The sequence below is a fragment of the Cygnus olor genome, chromosome 4 (genome assembly GCF_009769625.2).
Source record: "Cygnus olor isolate bCygOlo1 chromosome 4, bCygOlo1.pri.v2, whole genome shotgun sequence".
NCBI classification, from domain to species: domain Eukaryota; kingdom Metazoa; phylum Chordata; class Aves; order Anseriformes; family Anatidae; genus Cygnus; species Cygnus olor.
In genome coordinates this window covers 45,472,576-45,491,104 of record NC_049172.1, presented here as the reverse complement: position 1 = coordinate 45,491,104, position 18,529 = coordinate 45,472,576, and the positions used below count along the sequence as shown (strand labels likewise).

At 46.2% G+C, this 18,529-nt stretch overlaps 1 protein-coding gene across 9 annotated transcripts in view; it reads right to left on the bottom strand.

Moving 5' to 3' along the window:
* The window catches only part of ARHGAP24 (Rho GTPase activating protein 24), a 193,144-nt gene that overhangs the window by 137,566 nt on the left and 37,049 nt on the right, over positions 1–18,529 (bottom strand). For 7 of the 9 annotated variants that reach the window (XM_040556727.1, XM_040556726.1, XM_040556734.1 and 4 more), the window contains exon 2: positions 15,856–16,055. In XM_040556727.1, the coding sequence (XP_040412661.1) occupies positions 15,856–16,035 (180 nt within the window). In that variant the 5' untranslated portion in view covers positions 16,036–16,055. Of the gene's footprint in view, positions 1–15,855; positions 16,056–18,307; positions 18,313–18,529 lie in introns of those variants that run through there. The other 2 variants (XM_040556728.1, XM_040556733.1) reach the window with 2 other exon arrangements.

The following is an 18,529-nucleotide window of genomic DNA, read 5'->3' as shown; positions in this document are numbered from 1 at the left end:
ATATCAGGGGACACTCCGAAGTTAGTTTGGAAGCTCTCCGTCCATTCAGATACCTGACAAACAACCAAATCTACAGGGTTAGGCGAGGTGGGACTTGCCATCGGGGCTAAGTGACAAAGGCACCCAGGTTTCTGCCAAACGAGCCTCACACTCACCTGAAGCACACATTCGTCCAGCCGTATCGAGAACCTTATCCCTCCTTCATCGCCAAGCCGGTTCATAAGCACACTCTTCTGAGAGCCTTGCAAAGAAGCCAAGCCCCAAGCTGAAGGCGCTAGCACTCACTGCAAGCCTCAGGCACAGAAGGTCAGTGCAATACCTGCATGGCCAGCAGCTGAAGCCCCGCTTTTAAGCAGCCCTTGGTGACACAGCTGCTGCTGGAGAAGGCAATCAGGCAAGTAAGACCCGTCACTCCCCGTACACAACTGCTGTCACCTGCACTCCACTCCCCTCCTGCTGGTTGTCAGCACCCTGCCTCCCCTGCACCCCTGCTTGCACAAGTCCCCAGCAAAACAGCCGTAGCCGACCTTCCAGCTGCCACACACCGCTGCCTGGGGACTGACCTCAGCCATTACACAATCTGTTTTTGCATCCCCCAGCTACTGCTGCCCAGCATAATAAAAAAGGCAAGGCACTTTTTAGACCTTGCTGGGTGTTGGTGCCAATGAAAACTTGCCCAGCCGCCCACCTCGGCGCACCTCTGAACTCACGAGTCCCACGGCAGCGCTGCGAGTGCCCCTGCTTGGCGCATAACACCAGGGTCTATGCCCAGCAGCTTACTGCAGGAGTACCTACCAGCCTGTTACAAACTTATTTTAAATAATAAATAAATCTAAAAGCCAGGATCTGCGTTTATAACTGGTTTTAAGGTATTTCTCACTAATGCAACAATCATTGTTATGACCTAAATTGCCTTAAAATGAAAAAGATACCTTTTTTTTTTTTTTTTTTTTTTAAGGCCCCACCACCCAGAAAAAACTACATTTTAGCTGTATCAGCAGACATGACTAAGGTATTTATATGCAGCTGGAAAACTAGTGCAATACAGATTAAGGAAATGAAACTGTACCTAGAGCCAGTGAAGTGATGGAACATCTGCTCTCTCTGGAAAAGCAAAGACATACGTTTACCTCCTGAAACACTGAAATATTCACAACCCTGCGAGTGGCTTTCAACTACCAGGTCCCTGCAACAGCAGTGGCAGGCAAAGCTCCATGGGATGAGTGCTTTGCCAGGGACTGCTGCTGGAGGCAACCTGGGCACAGGCGGCTGCTGGGCAGGCAGGCCATCCCTCTGCTGGGAAGCAAGCAAAACAGACGCCCACACAAAAAGTCCTCTGAATTTTCAAGCGTGCACTTGAGCACAGGCTACTTCATTGCCTGTGGTCCTCTCTCCACTCTCACTCCATTTTTTCCCGTAGCTGCTCAGTGTTTTATTTATAACCCCTCCGAGGCTGGGCTGTGCTTCAGCTTCCCACGTGAACAGAGCAGCAGTAAGCCCAAGTCTTCCTCAGGCTTCTTCCCTGTTTGTCTTCTGATTCACAGCGCTGTCAGCACCTGCAGCTTCGTTGTGTTTCGTGCAGACAACGTGTTGCTGGATGCAAAGAAAAACCCAAATTTTTGTCTACTTCCATCTGCAAGCACTTGGACACTTCTGATACAGCAGGGCACTTGTCAGGAGAACGTAGGCTCTGCTCACTGAGATAACAGCATCGTCGCCTTTGGGGTCAGGTGAGAAAAGGCAGCCACCTTGCAGTACTTGTCCCTACAGACATCTCTCCCACTGAACCCTGATGTGCTCAGCATCTCCCAAGGCTGCTGATCACAGCTTTCTTTAAGCACTTAATAGACAAATCTCTCAAGCCACCTTCTCGCTGGCTACCCACACAGCAGTGAACTTCATCACGCGCACCAGTTCTTTCCTGGATAGCATCTATTGTTCGCAGCCACCCTACATGAAATGCCTTTATGCTCTCCCTGGATGTTTGCGACACACTGGGGACCTGCTGGACACAGTTCATAGAAGAATAGTTGTTTTTTTTTTTCCCCTTCAGCTGGTTCCATTCTTCAGCAGCCATTTGTTCCATTGCTGGCGTTACCACTGATGGGCGAGAACCATATGCATTGTTCTAATGTCTCAGAAATCTTTTGGCATTTTGTCGTCTCATTTATTCAACATTATTATTCTATTGTCAAACACTAATTTAAAAGCATCTACACACTGAGAGCTCAAGAGAATTCTGTAAAAAAAGCCTCTTTGTTCCTGTACCATCCACAGAGCACATCTTCCTGAGCTCCACTGTGAACTGCCTAGGGTTTTAAAAACAATAGTGGCTACAGTCTTTTATGAGAAAGCTCTGCAAGCCAAACAGAGAAGTTAATGCCATTTGCAGATGTACACTGAGTCTCACAAGCTGAGCCAGGCAAAATAATGCCAGCAAATAATTATCCTCTGAAGAAAACGGAGAATGTGAGGAACGGTGGTTAACAGATTCATGGATTTCTTACCAGCTCCTTTGGTCCTGCAAGTCCAGCTCTTCCTCCCCACACCTGCTGTGAAGCCCTGGTCCTGTTCTCTAGCCGCTCGTTTAACACACTCTTCTCTCCATCTCAGGTTACTGTCTTGGAGCCTACACACCACAGCTAGTATTTCTCCTTCAGGCCCCTCTGACCACTTCACCTGCCCTCCCAAGGTCTAACGCTTGCACTTGCCTCCCAACTGCCGCAGCATCACATTCAAGGCCCTCATCAGGAAGACAGTGCAGCTCTGCACACCATGTGTAACCTCTCCGAATTCTCCCTGCTTGCACCCCTGGCACTGCCAAGTGACAAACATCAGCCAGACCGATTCATGCTTGTACTACTGGCCCACAACCAGTTTCCCACTGGGATCCCAGTAATGGACACCTTTCATCTCCTCTTGCCCTTCCAGCAGTGCTCCCGCTCCAGCAGCACAGACACAGCAGGACAGGGGTGATGGAAATCCCTCATCCACACCCCGCAGACGTGGATGCCCCAGACTTGACAGGTGGATATTGCCAGCACAAGCCACGTGCAGACGGTCCTGGAGGGCTCTTCATCCCTGCCCCCCTCCTCCATTTCCTCAGCTCTGTTCTCCTCTGGGAGCACAGTGCGATGGGATGAGGAGGAGCCAAGCAGGAGCATGCTGAAATCAAGCTTTTCGAAGAAAAGATGGTCTTGACAGAAGTCCTGCGTTTCCATGTCCCTGTAGCACACTGCATACTGCTGACAGAGACCCCTTATCACCCAGACACACGCAGAGGCAGCAGAATGAGCAGGACCCCGGCAATGGAAAGGACAAGGAGAGAGACATCTGTGGCACAGGCCCACACCGCTCATGTTGGGCCAAACTGCTCCATTGGGGTTCCAAGAACAGCAGCGCGCTCACAGGCATTTTTAACCTGACGTTGGGATTTTCATCAGGACCCAGGTAACGGTGAGAGTGCTGTCATCTTCTGGGAAATGGTGAAAAGCAGCAACAATCCAACCCAGCACACCTAACTAACTAAACTTCTGCTTAGTTAAACACTTGGTAAGAAATGCTTACTTTACTTAGCATTCAAGTCAACCTATCAAAAAAATACAAGAATACAGCTGTGCTGCCAACATCAGCCAAGAGTGGGTGTCTTCATTGTACTGCTCTGTGCTTTGTGGCAGCTAAATCGACTAATTAGCTTTATTCGCCATGTTAAATGCCCCGATTTAGATATTAGACCAGCCATTTGAGAATTCAGAGCAGTAGATGTTTTCTTCACTCAGTTAATGGGATACTGCTTCCCGATTCAGCAAAGGGACATCAAAATAATCACTGTTTACTGGACCAGCTATTACACAACTAAAACAAACACTGACCCACACTTACGCTTTTGGAATGGGATGCAAGGTGTCCCTCACAATCACAAACACATTCACACTCCTTGTGAGAAACAGGCCCCAAAACGCAGGGTCATAATGTGCTGATCCTAAACCCCTGAGTGCATGGGTGGGGAAGGCAGGGCTGCGGTGCTCCCATGTCCGAGTGGTGTGGGCAGCGCAGCACCAAGAGCCGGGACCTGCTCCTTCACCAGAGACCAAGCTGCAGCCGCCAAGTGCCAGCGACAGCTCCGGTGTCTGCTCCAGAAGGTCATTAACTCTCTTGATTGAAGCAAGTGCTTCAGTAGAATTGGGAGACTATTTTAAGGGGGAAAAAAAAAGCCCACCGTTTCCTCCCTGGCATCTCCACAGCACAAGGTACGTGAGCCCCTGACTGCAACTGGCTGAGAACAGCTGAGTTGCTCGTAAAATGGTAGGTTTTACTTGTGTCCTGGTGTGAGCCAGCGGGAAGAAACGTATTGTAAGCATTTCTCCTTACTGTCACATTATAAAGTACCAAAGATTTATTTTTCACTGTTCCCTCCACCTCACCTCTTCAAAAATGAGGCAATCAGCCAGAAAATTGTAAGCCAAAAACTTCAGTGTATCAGAAAGGCTGACACAGAGGCTCTGTATGCTTTATTTTTCAGCTCTGGCTAGTACCTCCTTTTCCCAGATAGTGCTGGTTATATAAATGACATTATATAAATACAGAAAGAAAATTAAGAAACACACCTGGAATAACAATCAAACCCAGGAAGCAAAAGGAAAAAGATCTTCTGTTGATCTGAGGCTAGTTAAACACAACATAAATGTTTTACAACCTAGGCTGTGAATGAAATCTAACGCTGGACTCCTTCCAGACTAATCCGTGAATTCTCATAGCAAAGGGCATTGCTTTGGGAGCCCGCTGTTACACACGTTGTGCTAAGCTTCCTCCCCGAGTAGCCTTCCATTCCTGGCAAGATACCTGGGGACACAAGAGCTCTGATATCAAATGGAAATTCACCGTTTTCTCCATTCCGCCAATTTCTCCCCTTAAAAGAAATGCAGCACTTTGGATGCTCGTGAGACTGATCCCAAGAACAACTCAAGGAAGGTTACAGCAAACGAGCTTTGCTTTGCTGCATCTCCTCTCCTTGCCCAACGCTGCCTTACGCCTCACCTGAGCTCAGCAGGTCTCACAGATCCATCTCCTCTTTATCCTTTTCACCAAATCACTAATGGGAGTTGCAACTAACACCGACCGATTATGGCAGTGTTTCTTATGAGGCGCTTTCTCAAAATGTTTCTTTAGGCAATCTTCCCCCTGTCGAAATGGAGATTTTTGTAATGCACAACTTCTACACTTCTGTAAAAATTTATGTAGCACAGCTTCTGTCTCACAGGAAACTTGTTTTTTTATGTTGGACTTGAGACTAAAGACAAAGAGGTAATACTGCCCTAAACCACGGGGATCAGGAAAAGCTGGGAGGCTCACTCTCGGGCTCTCCATGGTTACTGATTCTGTATTAGAAAGGTCAAATTTTATCAAAATGAACTGAGCAACCATCTAGTTTTCAGTTTACCTGTAAGTCATTTGCTAAATATGCTTTTGGCTCGCAGAAGCTAGACAGAGTGGCAGTTATTGCTGGTACACAACAGGACAGCTATCCTTCGTAGGCCTGGGGAGGAACTCTGGCACCTCAATACTTGGCAGCAAAGTGGCACATGGTAAATTTAATACCAATGGCAGTCCCCAATTCTTCCACAACATCCTTTCTCCCCATAAATATTAACCCTTTCCTTCAGATGTGCAGCATTACTTAGCGCACTTGAGGAAAGGAAAAGGAAAAAACTTGCAAGCCTCCCACACGCTCCCTGGGCTCCAAAACAGATGAACACTTCCACGTTTTTTCTGGCTGCTCACTCACTTTTTTGCACCCTCCTAGAGCACTTGTGCTATTTCACGTGCATTTTTAGGATACGAAAGCTCCAACTAAACAAGGAAGAGAAAAAAAGGATTTGTCCTCACTAAAGACCAAGTGGGGAACAGGGGCTGGGGGGTGTCTACGCTCATTCCAGCAAAACGACCAATGCGTTGCTTACTGTAGTAGATATAGGACACAGACATGCAAGTTTTTAATTGCTCCACATCCTTAAAGTGCCGAGTACTGTCCCTAGGCTGGAGCAGCCATTCGTCAGAGTAACAGAGACCAGCAAGTTTGCCCTAAAGCATCAGCCTGCTGCTTAAATCAGAGTCTCATGTCCGTTTGTCCATGACCCACATTGCAGCAGTGTTCAGTTCGTGTCAACAGGCTTCTGAAACACGTGCCTGGGCTGTGCGAGTCCTCACCACTGCCTCTGTGCTTCTGGTCACTGTTCAGGAGCTCAAAGCATTTGCTTTTTCTTGGAGACACTGCAGCTACTCAAAGCAGGAGCTCTTTGTGGGTAGTTGCACAGGCAGTGAAGGAGTGTAATGGGTTTTATTCAGCAGCCCAGCAGTAACAGAGAGTGCTTTTGTTAGTCCAACTTTTGTGCTAAGTCTGCTTAAGAGGATGTCCCTCCAGCAGGGGAAGTTAATTTAGCTGCTTCCATCACCATTCAGCCCTTGGCCCCTGTTGTGAGGCTGCCAACACCAAACCCCCTGTGACGGCTACTCTCATGAACTTGTTCTGTACAAGGGGATTGCAGAGGTCTGCCTCAGCTTGCCAGGGCATATGTGGCAACCCAAAGGCCCTAATAACAAGCACATTCAGGAAGGTCTTTCATCCGCAGCATCGGTATTACATAGCATGCCTTCACCCTTTGAGCTTGCATAGAATCCAGGTCATTTTCCATCATGTTCACAGAGAAGAGCATTTACACAATCCCGCTGAACAGAGCTGAAATCAATGGACTTGTACAAATGCTGCTAAAAAATTATCAGTCCTTGGTTACTACAGCAACTGCATGGAAGAGGTCCCTTAGCAGTATGTGAGAAATAAGCAAGCACACTGTCCTGGTTTCAGTTAGGACAGAGTTAATTTTCCTCCTAGTAGCTGGCAGGGTGCTATGTTTTGGATTAGGATGAGAAGAGCGCTGATAACATGCTGATGTTTTAATTGTTGTAGAGCAGTGCTTACACCATGCCAAGGACTTTTCAGCTTCTCGCTCTGTCCTGCCAGCGAGCAGGCTAGGGGTGCAGCAGGAGCTGGGAGGGGATAGACCCAGGACAGCTGACCCAAACTGGCCAAAGGGGTATTCCATACCTTATGGTGTCATGCTAAACAATACATAGGGGTGGCTAGCCGGGGTGGGGGGCCGGCTGCTCGGGGATAGGCTGGGCATCGGTCAGCGGGTGGTGAGCAATTGCATTGTGCATCACTTGTTTCGTACACAGTATTAGTAGTAGTACTATTATCATTATTATTTTTTTTTCCTTTCTTAATAAACTGTCTCTATCTCAACCTACAGGCCTAATCTTCCTGTTTCGCTCCCCCATCCCAGAGAGGGAGGGGGGAGGGTGAGCGAACGGCTGTGTGGTGCTTAGCTGCCGGCCGGGTTAAACCACAACACACACGTAGAATTTCTTTGAATAGGGATGTTTAACTATGGCCTGCGTGAGATAACACAACACAAATTAAACTTTTGCACACCTTGAACATTGGTTTAACAGCACGTGCTACGTTGGAAGCTGACTGCACCAGCTCCAAGTTAGGAGTTGACCAAATGTCCTGCAATCTGATCAGGCAGGCTTCAAAACACAGCTGGCAGGATTTTGCACCAAGCTAGCTGCAAGCTCCCTCAAAGAGACAGGGGGCAGTACAGTGAATGTCAGGGAGACACAGATGCGCTGGCCACCAAGAACCGAAATTAAGCTGCTGGCTACTTGATGACTTATTAGAGTGCCTATTTTTTCCAGTCTAGCAGCAGCTGCTGGCTGAGTGTAATTAAACCCAGTTTACACAACACATGGTAGTGTACTCGAGAGCTTTAGCTCTGTACGCACACATGGGCAGTGGTGCTAACATTCTCCACTGACACCATGAGGATTTGTGCTTTGTTCTATTGTAAAAATATTTACCAGAAGACTCACTTCCCAGTTTGGATTGAACAAAGACAGAGAAGGTTGGAAACACAGACATTCTCCCCAAAAAGGCTCTGGGAGAGGAGCTGGGGCTGCAGTGCCTGCCATGTAGGCTCTCGTGTGGGATCAGCTGTTCATTATTCTGCGCAGGAGGGATGAAGGCTGCACCTGAGACATCCACGGAAACCAAGGGAGAAGGAAGAGCTGCAAGCCCTGTGAAATGAGGTATGCAGGGAGTCAAAGGGATGGCGGCAGGAACAGGCTGTGGTTTGCAGATGTCACCACTACAGGGACAGACATTAACGCAGCAGCTACATGCCAAGCTGATGAAGTAAGACTGAACACTTCTTGCACTGCACTAAATCCTACAAACCATCTCCAAGGGAAAAGTGAATTTCTATCAGCACCAGTCAGGGGCAAACCACTGAGCAGGAATTGTCTGAAGCTGGCACAGAACCCATGACTCTGTGCAGCCTTTAGTGGCACTCCTATAGTTCATTTGGGACTTAATGCTGGACGAGACACCTTTTTTCTTCCTGTGAAAATATTTAATGCTCCCACAGGGCCAAACCCAAGGCCTCCAAAGTGTTTCAAAGGGACAGAACAAAACCAAGAATTATTGAAAACTCAGGCCCACATTTTTGGTCTGAAGGAAGCAGAAGAGGGGATTAAAGCTGGAATCTGATCACCTCCCAGCTGAGCACCTCAGTGAATGAGTTTGTGGATATTCATCTCAGGCCCAGGACAGAAATTCAATCCTGTGAATTTGAGAAACCCTTCCCAAACAACAGAGTGATGGCATCAGAAACACCACGGTTTCAAAATACTTTACCTTATCACCCTGAACTCTTTAGTACAAAATTCCCATGGGTATCTACTGACAAAACGTATTATACCTTTAATAGCACTGATTTAAATCACTGTGGTGAAAAAAGCATGTCTACAAATAAATCCCTGAAACCTGCAGCAACAGCCAACCGACAAACTTCAAGGCACAGCATTAGAAATGGCAGAACTTTCTACCGTACGTGCAGGCTAAGACCTATCCCTCCATAACACCCTCTGTATTCCTGAAACTTCACTGCCCAAGTTGCATAAGCCCACTTATATTCACGCGCTTGTGAAGCCATTCCCAGAAAACTCATAAAAAAAGGCCCCAAGCAGTTTTGGGGCTTTCACTTCACTTTCAGCATCAACCAGCCACCATGGCCATTTGCTGTGTGAAAGGGACCAGTCCTTAGATTGCTTCACCTGCAGCCATGCCAGGTTTTACCCGGTTTTCTCAGGTAGAAAACAAGCCAAGGAGAACAGGAGATTCTGCTACTCGCATCAGACAGGATGCAGCCCTCCTCGTCTATTCTGAAACTCATTTAGTCAGAGGGTTAACAAGTTGATTTAAAACTTGAGACCTTATGTTCAGTGAATGAAGACCAAGAATGATGAGAAAGGAAAAAAATGCACTTGCCCTAAATAGAAAGACATGTCTCATAGAGGCTTCTCTTCCTTCAACTAAGTGTTTCAAGAAACAGGAAAAATCATGACATCAGGAACACGGAGCTAACCCAAAATGTGTTCCAAGTTTGCACGACGCATGCAAAGCTGAAAGGAGCGGTACCTTTCTGCAGTGAGCGAAGTCAAAAGCCATGCAGGGAAAGGAAATAAGGGCGAGTTCACGCTCTGGCTGACAGAACAACAACAGGAGAGCGAGAGCAGCCGGGCTGCAGCTGCACGGAGCTCGGCACCATGCTCTGCTGCGGCCTGCAGCGCTCACGGCCCCAGAACAAGCTCTCCACCAGCACCAAGTATGCAAGTGGGGACAGAGCCACTTACAACGAGACCCCTTCAAACATCTGAAAAATGAGGTCGCTATTTGCTCTTTACTTGGTATTTTAGACAAAATTCAGCAGGCCCAGCTGGCAGCCTTTGATCAGGAATGCCCTGGAGCATGTTACTGTTAGAGAAGTTGTTGGCAGCTGACTGTATTTGCAGTACACCAGGGCATGTAGCTTTGTTAAAATCTTCATCCAGCATCCAACACGGTGTCCTTCCGTTCCACTCCATCCATGGGAACAGGGGTTCAAGTGTATTTTACAGTTTTGTTGTGGTTTTTTGTTTGTTTATTTCTTTTAGTTTTCTTTTGTTGAGGGGGACGGAGGAGAAAGGTGGGGAATTTTCTTTTTTTTTTCTAACAGTTGTGAATTCATCACCCTCCCAAATCAGTATTCAGTGCTAGAAAGCCTTTCTGGTGAACCCCTTCATAATCAGGGAGCATCACTGGTCATCTCAGGAAAATCCCATATAATTTAGTTCTGCACATTGAGTTTCTGGTGGAATTGCCAAGAAGCGTGCTTGCTCTGTCAAAACCCCAGATTTCTTGTGACATCTGCATGACTGCTTGATTAATTTTCCCTTCACAGTTGGCAAGAGGTCTTTGAGCAAGACCGAAGCAGCGAGGCGCGCAGAGGGTGGGTGCTGCACATCCTCCTCCCCTGCACGCAAGCGAGGAGCCGCTGTCACCACCCAAGCAACCTGCGGAGCAGCTGCTGTGCTGGTGACACTGCTGTTCTGTATTTACACTCAAGCTGGTTCCTGTGGATATCCAAAGACGAGGACCAAGGCAAATCAAACTCTCATCCTCCTTACCAAAAATCCTCCAGGTAACGGGGACAGACAGCCATTTCTCGTGATGCGGTTCTAACATGCACGTACAATTAAGTTTTCCTATCTGCCCTGCAACATTATCCATTCCTTTTTAACCTGTAAAAAGGCACCATATTCTATTTTTCATCGTATCCGATACTCATACTGAGAGATTTCCCCTACTGACAGACTCTATTTCCATTTTTATAATTATCACGCTAGTTTCTGTTTAACGCATTCATTCCAAGCTTTGTTTTATATTAAAAAACGTAACAAAATTTTGTCACTTGTATCCTATTAATGCCAATAAATGGAATTGGCTGCCCGTGGTGGTTCTTTTTGCTCCACACAAATCGGATTAAATGAAGCACGCATATTTTGCCAGAAAGCAGTACTTTAAAATATTCTGTTTGTACATCAGAGACAGTCTTCCCCTTACAGGCAGACGGTGATTACCTGTACTTAAGATTCCAGCAGACAGTTATTCAGATTCCAAAGACACTCAAATCCCAAGTTTAAGGTTTACACCTTAGCATTGCTACCTACTGTTCCTTGCCAGGGTCTGGCTAAGATCCTGTGAGCAAATGAATGCTGTTAAGCATTACTTAAGCCAAAGAATGAGGAGCATAATAAGACCTAGAGGATAAAAACCGCACACCAGGAAGTTCAGGATGGGTTATCTACTGAAAGAGCAGATCAACCTCAACTTTCAGGCACACACCAACAAGTATTTCCTGAAGGCCAAAGTTCACAGTTCTTTGGGATCTCATTACACACCTCAAATTCAATTCCATAAAACCACATAGGCCACAACTGTACAGTGGCAACTAAACAGGTGCCTAAAACAGTTGAGAGTGGGTGAACTTGTCTGTTCTGGTTCATTTACAGCCCCATACCAGTGCTGCTCCATCCAGACAGGTTACCTCGCTTTGATCCCCAAACCTCATGTCCTCGGCACATAACACCAGGGCTGTGTGACAGCAGAGCTGCCCCACAGCTATTGCACCTGCAAGTTCCGTCCTGCTGCTCACCCAACCACCCAAGTTAACCCTGGGCAGAGGGGAAAGCAAGACAGACATTTTCATCAGCTGCCAATAGACAACAGCTGTACTGTGAAAGAGGGACTGCTAAATGCTGATTTTCTCAGCTGCCCATATTTCGAGCTGGATAGGTGACCTTCAGATCCAGCTTAATGCTGGCTTCCTAAAGCAGAACGGGCTGTCAGGAGTATGGTGACTAGCAGAGGCAGCAGAGAACCAACAACACGATACCCTGAACCACCTCCAAGAGGGAAAACACTACACAGAATCATCAGAAGTCAGATTTCTTCATATGTTATAGGCTTGCTCACTTCTTCACGTTGTCTTCTAGAAATACCTAGATCAATTTGCTATCCCTACCTGCATCTCCACTAAATGGAATTGCCATCCTTGCCAGATCCCGAGACATTGCAAGGATATCAGCGCACAAGACAGCTGCTGTTCTTACTGATAAAATATTACAAGGGTAAGATTGTGTTTGATGATAATAAGGAATCAATGAAAATTCACTGACCTTGACTAGAAGAATAACAGGCATGTATTGCTGCTTTTTCCTCTGCTCTCCTTCAGTAGCTCTGTGCCCCTGCAGGCAGCTGATACACGTTGGCAGAGACCTTTCCCCACCGACAGCTAATGACTCAAATGTAATAGTCTGATACCAAGGAGACATATACATATATTCACTACAGCATGCTGTAGCTGCTTATATTTCTAATAGCAAATGAGCATGCTTCACAAAGTGGAAACCATTTAGTTAAAGTGTCGACCTAAGCAGATATTAATTATTTTCTTTACTCCCATCGTACAGTGTGGAGTAATTGCCTAAGTAACAAGGAAAATTAAACTAATATTCACATTTTAAAGAAAATGTACAGCATTGAAGAGGCTTTCAGGGTGGAGTGTAGCTGCACTACCTAAGCGTTCCCTAGGCTTCCAACCTTAGATGCTATCGCACTGGGGGAACTTGGTGTGCTGACTCTAAGGAACAGGACAGAGCGTAGAGCAGAGTGGAGACACCACAGCTAGGCTCTGTGACAAGAGGGGGACTCGATTGTTCTTGTGCACACCGAGACCGATAAGCTGCACATTTGCTATCCTGAGCCAACGACCTGCCATATTTTTGACAAAATGCTGTACTCTAGTGAACTTTTGCTCATTATATCATTATAATACCAAAACACACCTCCATCCCAAAAGCTACCCACCTCCGAGGTGTGACCACCCCTCACTGAGCACGCGCTCTGAATTTCTCAGAGCCTATACCTTTAAACGAAAGCAAGAAAACTTTTTAGCAATCATAACCAAGATATGCCTGACTAGTCACTCGAGCTCCACCTAAAAGACAGAAAATAATATAAATTGGCTTAAGAGAAAGGGGATGTTAGGGAAGATACCATCACGAGGGATACCTTCTGACTTCTGGGATCAGTCGACAGGCTGAGCCTCTCTTCCCCCCCCCCCCCCATTGAGACACCATAGTTTAAGATTTGAATATTCTGGGCGTCTCAGTGGAAACTTAGAAATCCCTATAGAGTCTTTGTGCCTTTTAACACGTTAATAGCCAGGCTGTGTATCTGTGTATTTCACACATGCTAGCTTGCTTTTGCAGACAGTAAATTATCGCTGGCAATCCAAAGAACCTGCGTGTACCTGTTGTGGTAATAAATTGCACTTAATTGCATTGTTCCTAGCCGTGATAGTTCTCACTGAACGCAACTAGAGTGAGGGCGTGCTACATTGTTGGTGAATCCTTGACCTTGATAGTTCAGTACCCTGAATCCGACCAGACCCGTAACGGTTAATTGGCTACACGCCTTAACGCAACATACAGTCACTCCGAGATTAAAATCTGACAGGCAATCCTATTTTTCTGAAATTCAGTTTCATCCACATCTCCTTCACTTCCACACATACAAATGTCACGGTGTAATTTTTGGTGCGGAATGGACGGAACCCAAGCCCAAAATTTAAAGCAGACTGGTTCTCAGGCATTCACTAAATTCACACCACAAACTGGAACCTGCATTTCCCAAATTCACAATAGGGCTATGCAGATAAACTCAGTGGCTTGCCCTGTCCGCACCTACCCACGTTCTTCCATCTTCTATAAATGCACGCACGAAACAGAGCATTTCCCAGGACCAGGAACCATACCTCTTTGCTTGCTTCCAAGCACAAACAAAAAAAAAAGGCAAAATACAAACTACAATCTGACTTGGGAAAAAAAAAAAACACCCATTGAACTGTCTTCCATCCCATTAATCCCATTACTGTCTAAATGTGTGGCTGTACTGTATGCAGACTGTGCAATCCAGTAGTGAAGAAACAGGTATTCGTCCTAAACACAGGTGCCACAGTACGCTGCCAATATAATAATGGCAAAATGCTGCTCTCCATCTCCTAATGACCTCCTCACGCACTGGAAATTCGTGCTGTCAGTTGACTTCTTCGCTTTAGTTCTCCACTGCAAGAACACCAGGGTTCCTACAAGGTCACATCGATTTTCTTGTCAAAGTGAATGCAGCAGATCCTTATACGTAGTTAATGGGAAAAAACACCTTTCTGTACCTGGCATCCAACTTGGGACATATTTCAGCAACACACATGTACCATTTGACTGACCCTCATTTGGGCTGGGGTTCATTCATCTTCCAAGCCTAGCAGAATATTTTAAATTATACTGCTGATAGCACTTGATTTTTCTTTAAACCTTTTCATCTGTACGTATCTTTATAAACTACTTCAGATTAAAGTGGAAAACTCAAGCAAACTATTAGCTATTTAATCAACTGCTACCAAACTTATCAAAGCAATCCAAAGACTGGAATAACCACCTCCATTTCACAAAAGGAAAGCAGCAAGGTTAATAGCATCTTCTGAGGTCATCCCACTGGTCAATGGCAGAGAGATGAAAACAATTTGGGGTTCCTAGCGCTGTGCGATGCTCCATGCTTTTTGACACCTCTCAGTAAGCGACAAAATCCTCAAATGCATCTAAACATATTGCCAGATGTCAAGTGCTATGAAGAAGAGCTGTACTTCCTGAATTCCAGCCTCTGGCTCATAAACACTTTTATTTTGATGTCTGCTTTTCAAACTCTTCATTACCAAAATAACTATAGTGAAAGATACATTTGATTCCCCAGAAATTATTACTTATTGGATATTCACAAACCGTTGATACTAATGTGTAAAGCATAAACTTGCCATGGGTTATTTAATCAACCTATGCAGCCTGGCATACTTTTAAGGGTCAACAGCTACTAAGGCTGCCATGTGAAATCGGTGCTCTCAAAGCTGCTTGTACAAGAACTGTCTCTGGGAACAATTACCTGAAGACCGAATGGTTTTCTTAACACGTGCACCTTAATGCAGGCTGCAAAGCTTGATGAATTGTCACGGCCTGTGCCATGCAGGACACTGGATTAGGTAGGTCTGACATCTCTGAACTCACCACTAAATCTCCATAAACGCATACCATCAAAAATTTAGTAGGCATCAATAATATGCATAAGATCATATGTTTGAGTATCTGCACAGATGTAATTCTCAGAGCATTTTCTAACATCACGAGATGATTAACAGCTAGGACTACCGTACTCCTGCAGGTGCTAGCACAAGGTCTCTCAGCTTATTATCACAGTGGCTCAGAGCTGCCCTAGGCTGAGCGGCAAGAGTTATTTACTCTGTTCTTATGGCACTCTAGAGACAGACAGCCCTAAAGCATGCCTGTAAAAAAGCTAAATAAATAGCAAAGTAGATGAACATTAAGGAGCAGTAAATTACCACCAGAGAAGCAGGCAGCAGACACAAGTCTATTCCACGCTACAGGTGGCAACGTATTCAGGCTGCACTCTCAGGGGATTTCCTATCCAGGAAGGCACACAGCTGTGGTACTCCAAGATTTTAAACAGCAGAAAAATAAGCAGTACCTTTAAAATACAGTGTATTCATCTGACTCAAGTAAGCGCATCGGACCGATTTTTACTACTTGAACTTCATTTGGACTATGCTCCCTTAAAAATGCTGCGATAAGAAAACCTGACCTGAAAAGGAAGCTTTAGAAGCAAGTGTGGTTGGAGAACCATGTTAATTGCCAAGGCCTGACTCTGTTCTGTGGTCACTGCCAACAAAATCTCAAGTTGTATTGAGTCTGTGACAGAGATGGAGAGGTTTCTTGAAATGTGAGACAAATCTGCTCGTATGAACTTAGTTCTCTCCCTCACCTCCCATCCCATCTCCTCCTTTCACTTACCAACGGCTTGGTTTCATCTTCATCTTTGAAATAGTACAGCTGGTCCCCCTTGAGAACAAACCAGCGCGTGTGCCAGGTCTTGACGAAGCCTCCTTGCTTCCGCAGCCACCCACACTTAAAGGCGCTGTGCCGCCCGTGGCTCGGAGGAGGACTCTCTGCAGGGCCAGTGTGTTCGTCCATACTGGGCCTGGGCAACTCTCCTGACGAGAAAGGAAGGGGAAAAGGAAAAAGAATCAGATCATGAGCCCAGCAGAAAGCTGTTCCTTTCAACACAGCTGAGAAATGAACATGCCCGGACTACCAGAGAGTGCTAGCAAGGCATTTACCGTCTGACTGCTTACTCTCATACAAGCACCCATCAGCTGTGTGAGTACTGCTCACCTATAGGAGACAGCAACAACAACGAAATGAGTTGTTTAAAAGCAGGCAAGAGGCAAAAATTGCTTCAATTACAGCGTATAATATCTCCACAGGCAGAGGAAGACATGAGCTATTTCTCACACTGAGTGCTGCTGGATTACAGGCACTGAGAAGGAATGAACTAACAGTACGTCTTCATACCAAGGAAGGCAGGATGCTTCCCGCTGCCAGACAAATCTCTTAATATTCCCTGACAGGCTTTATCACACCAAATAATAAGGCTGCTGTTTTTATTTTATTTTCTTTTATTTTTTTTAACTATTGTCACTGGTATTGTGGACAGTAAATATAAAAAATAGCTGCATATCCCATGCTATAACCAACCCCATGGCTGAAATTGGTGTGTCCAGCTATGCCTCTTTACAGACATTTTGCCAATCATACAAAATGTTAGTGCATCAACTCAAGGCGTGAGACGTGTCCAAACCAGCACTGAAGGGTGGAATTGAACTGACAAATTTTCAAGTGGCTTATTGACTTGTTAAAACTATACTTGTTACCATATCTGGACAGTCACAGACATTCTAGACAGGTATTTTACATACAACTGTGTAGTCACATGCTAAATCTTGATGGTCAAAAGGCTTCTCCTGATACCTTACCAAGTTTAGAGCTCAGAAAAATCAAGATTTTCTCGGTCGCACGTTGTGATATTCTCAGTTGAAATACAAGTCCAACTGAGACCCAAGTGTGCCAAATTGCATATACTTAAACAGAATAAAATGCAACCAAAACCACAAAAGCGCCAGCGTGCAAAATGAACGGTGAAATTTCAGCGTCTGAGTGCCTGAAAGACAACCTCTTTCTTCTCCTGGACAACCACCAGCAGCCATCCTTGCCCAGCCAGGAACCTGCACAGCTGCTAGTGCCTGGGCAGGCTGGCTGCCTAAGGACTTTTGTTGTTTCTACACATCCAGGTGGAAAAAGAACGAAATAACCCAGACCCTGCAAGCAGGAGATGTTTCTGACTAGGATTATCTAGGCACAAGCTTTCTGTTGTGACTTTGGCAAAAGATATTGGTGACTTTGCGCCCAGCACTCCTGCTCTGTTCCCTGATAGAAACAAGGCTGTTAATGAGCACGCTAACAGGTACCAACGGTGCAGAGGTTTGTGCTCGGCTTTTAAGGAACATGAGGAATGGGGATACACATTCACTTGATAGAGTAGACGATCCCTTTGACAATTAGCACCAGTTTTTGTCTGGGTATTGCTACATCAATGTAAAATGAATAGCAATTGTAAGAAAGCAAGAGGAAATAACTGGAGAATGACAGCTTCCAGCCAGGGATGTTTTTCAGCATGTTTTTCCTTTGGTTCCTTTCTTCCTACCCTTCACACTTATCCTCCTTTGGAACAGCTGCCCAGCTGCTGTCTCTGCCGTGGTTCCACTGCTGCTTGTTGTAACTGAGCTCAGCCTTTTACTCCACCCCTGCTTTGGGCTGGCTCTTGGAAGCTGCCCCCTGTGGTTACAACCCTTAACGCGCCTGCCCTGCGCCACAGTTTTGGCTGCAAAGTGCAATATCAGAACTTCAATCGCTTGAAGCAGAAGCATCTCAGAAGCAGAAAAGAAAATGGGTCTCCTCCCTCTTTGGGGTTCACCTGAAGTTATTTGCAATAAGCAACAACTGGATCATCTTCAATATATGACCTCAAGCACACGTGGCAGGTTTTCAAGACAGGCTCACACCCCGCCTCTGCTCATCACCCGTGTGCAGTGGAGGTGTCAGGAACCAGGACAGACCTACCTGTCCTACACGAGGCCACCCTCTCTGACAGAAAATGCACCTAACAAGTACTCAGAGTTTCTCCATCTCAGCAGAAATCTCTCGGACACTGCTGGCTTTTGGGGGGGGCAAAGCAGAGGGGGAGAAGCAGCTCTCCAGCTCACGTCCTCAGGAAGCCAACTGGCAAACATTTTAAGGAAAGCATTGCAGCCAGCAGGTAGGTTGTTACAACTTAGAAAAGGACAAAATGATTTCCACGGGCCACTCCTTGCTCCTTGCTATGCACCTGCAGAAAATCCCAATCCACCTCTGCTGCCCAGGCCGGCCTGGAGGGAGGAGAGAAGGAAGAGTTTAAGCACAGCGACTTCTTCTCTTGGCGCACTGCGAAGGAAGCCAGGTCCCTACTGCGCCTGGACCACAAACAGGCATCCAACCGCCTATGAAACCCCGGGCTGCAAGGCGCCTTGCTGCTCCACTCCACCCAGACACGGCACTGCTGCTGACACCAGGACACAAGCCAAGTATGTGC